General features: G+C 45.2%; 1 protein-coding gene across 1 annotated transcript; it reads right to left on the reverse strand.

Moving 5' to 3' along the window:
• Positions 1–734: 734 nt before the first annotated feature.
• Positions 735–9,536, reverse strand: LOC132453708 (multiple PDZ domain protein-like; the record flags this gene model as incomplete). The annotated part of the gene is made up of 12 exons (XM_060046654.1): positions 735–1,893; positions 2,376–2,499; positions 3,425–3,501; positions 3,705–3,809; positions 5,018–5,140; positions 5,313–5,347; positions 5,494–5,608; positions 5,732–5,803; positions 5,891–6,038; positions 7,378–7,571; positions 8,954–9,037; positions 9,297–9,536. Coding segments are annotated over 12 exons (1,464 nt in total), but the record flags the coding sequence as incomplete, so codon positions are not given.
• Between the last annotated feature and the right edge of the window lie 554 nt (positions 9,537–10,090).

Below are 10,090 nucleotides of genomic sequence, written 5' to 3' on the forward strand. Positions count from 1 at the left end.
CATAATATATTAAAGACATAACTTATAGGTATTTCTGGCTGAATAAGTACTCACTATCCACAAGATAGAAACACATATACATCAAGGCTAGAGGCAGCAGATACATCACTTGTAACAATTACGTTTAATAATGTAAATTACATTATTTAACCTTGTTTAACCTAAGTCACATCCATCAGCCTCTTTCTGTAATTGGTCCAGGTATAATACTTTGTGTATAATATTTTTGGGATATTATGGTTTGTTGTAGCATATAGTGGAATTAATATTTTACAGTATTGCCCAAGAACTACAAGTCTCTTGAGACCTCTCAATATGGCAGAGATTCGCCAGCAAGAAATCCCATGAAGCATTATGGGTCTAAAAGTATGCCGGTGCCCATATGATGATCCATCTGTGTTCACCTTCACCCTGCTACATTATCTCATACAAAGGTTGACAGAGAGAACAGAGAGCGCATTTAACACAATACAAATAAATCCACTTGTTATTACCTGGCCTAACGTTTCTTAATAACCTTTCAAGTGTAGGGCTATAGTTATTATATGTAAAAAAAACACTGTTAATGTATTTTAAATATCAAAAACAAAGTCCCCTGGACCATAGGGAATATAAAAGGAACTATATAAATAACTTAATAAAATGTTGTCAGGGTAAAGATCTCTGACACTTTCCCTCTGAATTGGATCATTTGTTATCACAATGTTCCACGGACAGTTCACACACAAAGTAAATGGAGTATTAAATAAATCTTTAATAATTAAAAGTACATTAAATGCAGACATTTGACCAAAAACTGAGAGGTAAGAGACAAAAGCACCGCAGAGGTTGAAGAAAAAATGTATTAAAATAAATTATTACATCATAAGTATGCTATGATTAAAGGTGAATGGTAAGACACACCAAATGAGAGATTCATTGACAAAATTAAGATTAGAAATGAAACATACTTTAAGACCCTACATAATGCCCTATAAAAGATTGGCAGTATCACTTACTAAGCATTGCTGCTTCAGAAGGTGGGCAGCCCGTTAAAATAGTGTCCACTCATCAACTACCGATGAGTCCATGAATGAAATCAGTAGATAACCTAGCATTAATGCAAATATCTGATGTACTGTATACAAGTATACAATCCCAATATCAATCAAATCAAGACAATCTTGTATTTCTGTTTCCATCAATGACTTTGATTTTGCCATAATAAATACTACATAAATAAATACTCACTACATAGACTTAATCTTAAAAAGGGTCTTAATAATAATAAATAATCATTTCTGATGTAAGATATGTGAACAAATATTCTGCTGTGTATTTTGAGATTGTATATTCCATACATAATAAATGCATATTGTGATGTGATGACTTGTGATAAAACTCCTCTGATAGTCCTTCATCTATCCAGACCATCCAGGACATACCTTTGTATACATAGTTCTGCTTAATATTCACATTGAAAAAGGACATGAAACGCGATTTAAAAATACTGACAGTAGCAAAATGTAATAAACGTATACTGTTAGGAGTACATGAATAGAGGTAGCTCACCAGCAAGTTCTTCAATGACCTACACTTCAACAAAGACAGATAGCTTAACTGTTACAAATGTCCTATCATGCCTCTCTACCTCTGTCCACTGTACGCAGACATTCACCACAACCCTTTCAAAGGACGCCAAACAACGATCAGCACCCTAGTTTGGTCTTGATGACATCATCAGCGTGGGACACGAGCAGGGTGACATCATGAGAGAACGGTGAGGACCACGGTTCCCTTGGTCCTCTTGATGACATCCACAGCCTCGGCGTGAGTGGAGCCCTCCAGACAGTGGCCGTTCACCGCGATGATCTGATCTCCGCGCTTCAGACGGCCGTCCTCCAACGCCGCACCCTGCCCAGGGGGGGGGGGGGGGGGGGGGGAGAGAGAGAGAGAGAGAGAGAGAGAGAGAGAGAGAGAGAGAGAGAGAGAGAGAGAGAGAGAGAGAGAGAGAGAGAGAGAGAGAGAGGGAGAGAGAGAAAACGAGAGAGAGAGAGAGAGAGAGAGAGAGAGAGAGAGGGAGCGAGAGAGAGAGAGAGAGCACCACATTGAAATGGTTGAGTTCAGAGGCCATGTGTAGCATTTTAATTTCAAAAGCCAATGTGTATAAAGTATTCTGCATGTATGCACTGTTATGTATTTCATTCTTCATACTTACTTTCTCACTCAACCCCAATGTCTAGTCCTTTGTGTTATCGTGCCATAACAAACACTTTTTTTTTTTCAATACAATTATTTTCCTGCTGCATCGCTTGGGGAAAAAGCCTCTTCATAACCAAATTGTAAGCAGTCCATGTGTGACAGAAGCCAACGCAGTAACATAAACACCGCCTGACCTTGCTGAAGACCGTTTTGACGTAGATTGGCAGATCCCCGTGAGGGCTGCCGAAGCCTCCCACCACGCTGAACCCCAGGCCAGAAGACCCCCGCTCAAGGGCGATGGTCTGATACGCCCGGGCGCTGAAACGTACAACCCCCCGCATTCATGTGAGGACCACACCGGAGGCTTGTGTGTTGTGTTGTGTTGTGTTGTGTTGTGCGCGTGTGTGTGTTGTGTGTGTGCATGTGTAATGCGCGCAGATCAGTGTGTGTCCATGGATGTCCATGTTGATGTCGGTACATCGTTGAGCAAATCTCACTTTGTGAAAGCAGTTCTGCAATGCGATGCTTATTTAATGGCAAAGTGGGCGGGGTTTGACCTTCTGTGATCGCTAAGGCCAGATCTTCTGTCCTGCTACTAGACAGACGGTTCCAATGCCACACAAAAACATGACCCGTCAGCTCTTCTGCCCACAGTACGATTCATATATAAATATATATACATATAATGGAATCTTTAGAGGAAATTAACTTTAAATTCTAGAGTTATTGACGCAAAGAGTCAATCCAAAGTAGAGTGAAGCCCAAACAGAGTGGAAAGGCTCCACTGTAAAGCAGCCATAAATAGGCTCTGGCTTCCTGTCACTGGCAGAGAGCGGAGAACATAAGGGGATGAAGAGCAGCGCAGAGTTGGCATATTTTTAAGGGAAACGAGGTAATTTTAGAGAGGAAAAAACAAACAAAGCACATTTTGGAGGGGAAAACGCTGCACACAGTGTGTTGTGTAGCGGTAAACTGTCATGATTAAGCAGAAGAGAGAACATTAGGCCAGACAAGCCCTGGAGACAAAGCAAGAGGGAACAGAAGTAAATAGTTGGGGAAGTGTAGAGAAACACAGGGAGCGGGCAATGGAAGAGGGTGAAGAGGAGTGAAGAGGAGGAGAGTCAAGGGGTTACACGTTCTGAGACACGTGTGGGGGGGAGGAAGGCGGGTCTAAGGAGAGCTGGAGGAAGGAGGGATGTCTCTGTTGTTGGTCGGGGACAGTGACTGACAGGAGGTCTCCTACCAGAGGTTGTTTGGGCAGGAGAGCAGACACAGAGGATGGCTGTCACCCTGGTCCTGTGGATCGCTTTCTGCTGCCACCTAGACGCACACACACACACACACACACACACACACACACACACACACACACACACACACACACACACACACACACACACACACACACACACACACACACACACACACACACACACACACACACACACAGTATGGTATAATCAATAGATGGAAATAATTGAAAGCAATAATGGCTATCCTAGGGAGACGGGGGAGTAACTTACGTGCAGAGTGATGGTTCCAGTGGCGTTCTTCAACATGGCTCCCGCCTCCAGATGGGTCATCCCCTCAGTAGAAGCACCGTTAATGCTGATGAGCCTGTCCCCAGTCTGACACACATCCACCATAGAGACACTGAGTAGATAGCCCATACAGTACAACACATCCACCATAGAAACACAGAGTAGAGCCATCACAGCATACACCACATCCACCATAGAGACACTGAGTAGATAGTGTCGTGGATAAAACCCACGGTCTAATACTCATATCACGAGAGATCGAGAAGGACTAGGGTTGAATGATCAAGGCTTTATGCGACTGCAGAGAGTAACATCATCACCTGAGTTTGTTTGCAAAGAACTGCCCCAACCGGGCCCCGATCTCTGAGGTAACAACAGCCTCTGTGACTTCCTAGACCAATCACAGAGCTCTAAAATCAAATCTAAGGACCCTTACCGGTCCCCATTAACATTTATTTTCCCGCCCACATTACATTCTCATACATTCAAGCATTACGTACAAAAGAGTTACATATTTAACATTACCGTTATATGAAGTTACATATTATGCATTATAGTTATATGAAGTGAGAACTTTGATTAAAATCCATTCATCGCCTTGTTTATTAACCTGACCTTAAATCACCATGACATATCCACATGTGTTTAAGAGATGAGCCCTGTGAAAGCATTATTCATTTAAACAGTAAAATATGCATTTGTTATAGTTAACAATGCCACTTTATTTGTCTGTGGCATATACAGTCATAATCCCAAAGCTGGTTGTGTCTGATTTGATGAACGGTTGCCGAAAAAATCAAATTACATACATACACACAACAGAGTCCGTTTTTCTAATTGAACTTTTACTGCACATGCACTACTGAGTGCATGTGTTCTCTTGACTGTGTTTGATATTTCTGTTTTGGGCCAATATGAGCTGATTCCTCACCGGGAGTTCGAATTTGAATCACACCTGCATAAATATAAATAATCTTTGTGGATGTTTACCTGACATTATTTTGACCGGTAATTTTAATTTGATACGTATAGCAGATACACTTGTGGACACATGTAAACAAACATTACATTGACATCCACACACGTGCACATACACACGTGGGCGCACACACACACACACACACACACACACACACACACACACACACACACACACACACACACACACACACACACACACACACACACACACACACACACACGCAAACAAACACAAAGACACACAAACGCACACACACAGGCACACTCACACACACACACACACACGCACACACATACACCCAGTGCCTTGTCACCTGCAGTTGGTGAGTCTTGGCCGCCGGTCCGCTTCTATGTATGGCAGCGATGAAGAGCGGCACGTCGCCATGGGGACTGCCCAGGCCACCTGCCACGCAGACGCCCAGGGACTCACATGCACCCTGAGGACACAGGGGCCAGCGCTCAGCACCAGACACTCCGGAGGAAACCATTCTCACTCCCTCTCTGAACAGGGCGAGGGTTTGTGTTTTGTTCTGGATGTCATTCACTGGGTGTCAGCAGAACCCTGGCCGGTGAGAGCCAGGTGGTGACTAGTCTGACCCTGTAGCTCACCTTCTCGAGGACCACTTTCCTAACAGCACAGCCGTCTGGAGATCACGGAGAAGAACAGTGTCCATTTTATGCTTGTTATTTTTATTATTATTATTATCTTTATTATAATCTTTATCATTATTACCTTAATCTAATCAACATGCATTGTGTATCTTTTGCTGCAGCCCATTAACGTAGTTACCTGCTTTGCTCTCTGTCTCCCTCTGGTGACCGATGGCGGTTTCACACGCACTGGAGGGGGTCAAGGTGGAGCAATCCGAGTCCTCATTCTGGATAAAGCATAACTTAAAGTACTCCTACATTCAAAAAGTAACGTTGTTAAGGAAACAGGCATGCAACGAGGGGGACTAAAATGGTAGTTCAGAGGAAAAACCAGCAGGAGTTGAAGATGCACAAAGAGCTTTAGAGGCACTGGTTACCTGGCTGCCTTGTGGGTATTGGAGTCCAGCTTTAAAGCGAGCCACCTCCAGATACACCACTCCACCGCAGTTCTGAGAGGTATGGGACACAATGGGCACATTAGTTCAACCACTCACACGTTACTTGGAGGCTGCATGTGTGAATGAAACCTTTACGACCTGTAGCAGCTTCTCTGCATGCTTCTGGGACGCAGCCCGGACATCTTCTCCGTTGATTGACAGAATCTGGTCACCTAGCAACAGCCTGCCATCTTTATCAGCCACGCCCTGGTGCAGGATTTCTGACACGAAGATTCCAGTGTCGTTGCTGATTAAGGAACACCAAGACGAAACAAGAGATGATGATCTACATGTATTATTTAACAAGTACTGTAACTGCATGCTCGTCCTTTTGCTGCATTACTCAACATCCTCAAATATCTACCAGCGGGGGCTATGAGAGAGATAGAGGCTTAAACAATGTGATGCCTCATTTACAAATGTCTGGCCGTCTCAGTGTACCACCTTGTGGTGCATATTGGGAAGGGCAGCTTTAAGATGGAACATTACCTATAAGGCGAGGAATGTGTGTGTGTGTGTGTGTGTGTGTGTTTGTGTGCGTGTGTGCGTGTGGGCGTGTGTGTGTTTGTGTGAGTGTCCTTTGCATTAACCGATCATCTGCTATTGCTGGGGACCCCCAGAGGTAGGGCAGTTTAGACTTATTTGGCTACATGAGACGTCAAATTAAAAATTATAATAATAAACCAAAAAAACAAATAGAAAGTAAACCTTTCAGTGATTCAGGGCTCTGCAGCCAGCGTTTCTTCAACTATGCTTGCAACGGGCCCAGTGGCGTGCACAGGGGGGGGGGCAGGGGCGGTCGCCCCCCCTTGTGACCCAATTGTTGAAAAACACGTGCTAAAGTGCCCTCTCAGGAGCCAAAACGCGTATTAAAGGGGCCCCTTGGGAGCCAAAACGCGTGCTAAACTGCCCTCAAGTGTCCTTTCGGGAACCAAAACGTGTGCTAAACTGCCCCCTTTGAAGCCAAAACGCGTGCTAGAGTGCCCTCATTTGTATAACATATAAAACGTGTCTAAAGTGCCCTCTTCAGTGGTGAGAACGCGCTATATGTGCCCTTTTTTTCTCTTTCCGCCCCTGCCCTTCAAAAAGTCTGTGCACGCCACTGAACGGGCCTACAACGGGCCAGGGATCATTTTCTGCAATTAATGAGGTCACTGTGATGCTGGCTCCACCACCGGTACCCTACTCTGACAATAATCAGAGGAGTCTCTGTATGACTGAACGTCCTTCAGGTTTCAGTTCAGAGAGAGAGAGAAAGAGAGAGAGAGAGAGAGAGAGAGAGAGAGAGAGAGAGAGAGAGAGAGAGAGAGAGAGAGAGAGAGAGAGAGAGAGAGAGAGAGACAGAGAGAGAGAGAGAGAGAGAGAGGAGAGAGCGAGAGAGAGAGAGGAAGGGAGAAATCGAAAGAGAGAGCGAGAGAGACTCAACAGAAATACTGGAGACCAAGCAATCGGCACGCTTTAAACCGGCACTGTACTGGCACCTCTAATTGTTTAAAACAGCCAAACTGTTCAAGGACGGGATATAATTGATTCCCACAAATATCCAAAGGACCCGGCGCCCATCGCCATGGTTACACAGTACTCACTTCTTGCCAACGGTGCAGAAGCCCAGGCCGCGGCCGGGCTGGGGCCGGAGCTCCAGGGTGAACACGTCCCACAGGTCCTCCTCCCGGTAGGACTCCTGGTGCCGGAACACACACAGGCGCACCCGCTGGGTGCTCAGACGCAGCACCCCCAGGGCCTCCTCGTGGGTGGCCTGCCGCAGGTCGATGCCGTTCACCTGGGAGAGCAGGGGGGGGGGGCTCAGGTCATTATGTGTATGTTCCAAGGGCGTAACCACGCATTCTTTGGGGGGGTCGTGTCCCCCCCAATGTTGAGAAAATACTAACCTGTCCCCCCCAATATACAGCAGGATAAAATGTAAAATATATGTTCTCTTTTTATGAACCCTGTCAATGGATCGGTCTCTTGCTATGTCTTATTTATTTTCAATTTCTTTCCGTTTGTTAAGTGTGTGAATCCCCCCTCCTAATTGTACACTTGTGCGATTTAGTTTGAAACCACCTCGCGACTTTCTGCGTTGTCATGGTTACCCCACACTCTTTCTTCAGTGAGAGCCAAGAAAGTAAAGTTGAGTAATGGAGGATTTGAGGTTACCTAAAAAGCAGAAGAAACTGGACCAACAGCCAAGCATACGCAGTTTTTTTCAGACAGTAAGTAACTTGATACCGAGCTTTGAGTAAGCAAATAAAACGAGTAGCCTCGTAAAAGCAGAATATTAAATATAGCTCATGAAGGTCAGTCGCTGTTCTTTTGATAAAATGACATGGTTACGATGCAGGCAGCACAGAGAGAGAAGGAGAGAGACAGGCATGCTGAAAGCAGTGGCCAGACAGGGACATGCTCTGAACATGCAGGTGATCAGGTGAGTCATTTGAATGTAAGTAACGTTATTTAACGTGTTGGAGAGGAGGTAACGGACAATTTAAGGTTACTTAAAAAGCGGATAAAACTGGACCAGCAGCCGAGCGTACACGTTTTTTTTTTTTCCAGACAATTAGTAGCTTGATACCGAGCTAAATGTGTGAGCAAATAAAACGAGTAGCCTAATTAAAATATGAGTCGCTGTTTTTTCTGATAAAATGACGTGTGGTCACAATGCAGGCAGGTGTGTGTGTATGTGTGTGTGTGTGTGTGGGGGGGGGGGGGCGGGGCAGACATTACATTATTACATGCTTTGGGTATGTGGTATTTTTCCATTGGAAGCTATCCTTTTTGCTACAGTACTACTGGAAGAGCATAATTGTAATTGGTAGGTGTGTTTAAGGTCAGTAAGCAACTAACCAAAACAAAGTGTGTGTGTATGTGTGTGTGTGTGTGGGGGGCGGGGCGGGGCAGACATTACATTATTACACTATTCCTTTAGATGTGAATTCAAATGGTCAATGTAGTCCTCGAAACTATGTTCTAAATGTCCACATTTTCATACATAAATATAGAATTGTAGGCAATGCACTTAACAAATAATAATTAAAAATTTGACCCCCCCAATGTCTAAACCATGGTTTAATAAAAATATATCAAAAGCAGTGATCAAGTGTGTGTGTGTGTGTGTGTGTGTGTGTGTGTGTGTGTGTGTGTTTGTGGTTGCTCTGTTTTCACCTCTAGGATCTGGTCTCCGGCCAGCAGCCTCCCATCTCTCTGGGCTGCTCCGCCGTAGTTCACCTCGTGGATTATTACTGTCCCCTAGTGGCCAGGACGCAGATTGAAAAAAAATATTAATGAAATAATAAAAAAAATACATTCATATCTATATTATTATTATTATCATTAATATTAATAAAACCAAATATATATAAAACAACTATATAAAAACAATATAAAAACACATTGGACAGTGGATCCATATTATAAACATATGACGATAAATGAATAAATGATCCCAGTATAAACAGATATACACTCTGCTCTTTAGTGTAACACTGAAGAGCAGAGTGCCCCTCACCAGCAGCGTGTCGCAGCCCCCCACGATGCTGAGGCCCAGGCCCGTGCTCCCTTTACAGATCTCTATGGTGCTCTCACGGCCCGCCGCAACCAGGCAGCCCTGGGGGTCCGCCGGGTTCCCCGGGAGGTCGGCGGGCCCGCTGGCGTGGAGGGAGAAGGGCAAGGGAGAGGGCACGAGGAGGGAGGAGGAGGAGGGGGAGGGGGAGGAGGGGGGGGGCGCTGTGCGGCGAGAGGGAGCGGGGGGAGGGGGAGGCAGTGGGGAGGGTCAGGGAGGTGGAGGTGGTGGAGGTGGCGGAGGTGGCGGAGGCTATGGAGACGTTGGAGAGGGAGGAGGGGGGTCGGGCGCGGCCGAGGGAGAGTTTGACCGAGACCCGTTGGCGCTTTATCATACCAGACACCTGCACAGGGGGAGGGAGCGAGAGACACTCGATCAATGCAGAAGAAGCACTGTAACGAGTGGCCGATCAATCGTTCAATTGAGGGTATCATTGATCATTGAGACACACAGCAGGAACATTTAGAAGTCATGGTCATGCTGTGACTCTGGTCCACTAGGAAGCCATTTGGTATTAAGGTATGTGCATGTTGGTCTGCGTGTGTGTGTGTGTGTGCGTGTGTGCATTTGATATTGTGTTTGTGTGTGTGTGTTGTAAATTGGTATGTGTGTGTGTGAGCGTGTGTTTATATTTGTGTTTGTGTGTGTGTTTGTGTGCGTGGTTTAAGTGTGTGCTTGTGTGTTGTATGTGTGTGTGTGTGTGTTTGTTGTGTACTCGTGCGCTTGTGTGTGTGTGTGTG

Source organism: Gadus macrocephalus, chromosome 3, assembly GCF_031168955.1.
Source record: "Gadus macrocephalus chromosome 3, ASM3116895v1".
Taxonomy (NCBI): domain Eukaryota; kingdom Metazoa; phylum Chordata; class Actinopteri; order Gadiformes; family Gadidae; genus Gadus; species Gadus macrocephalus.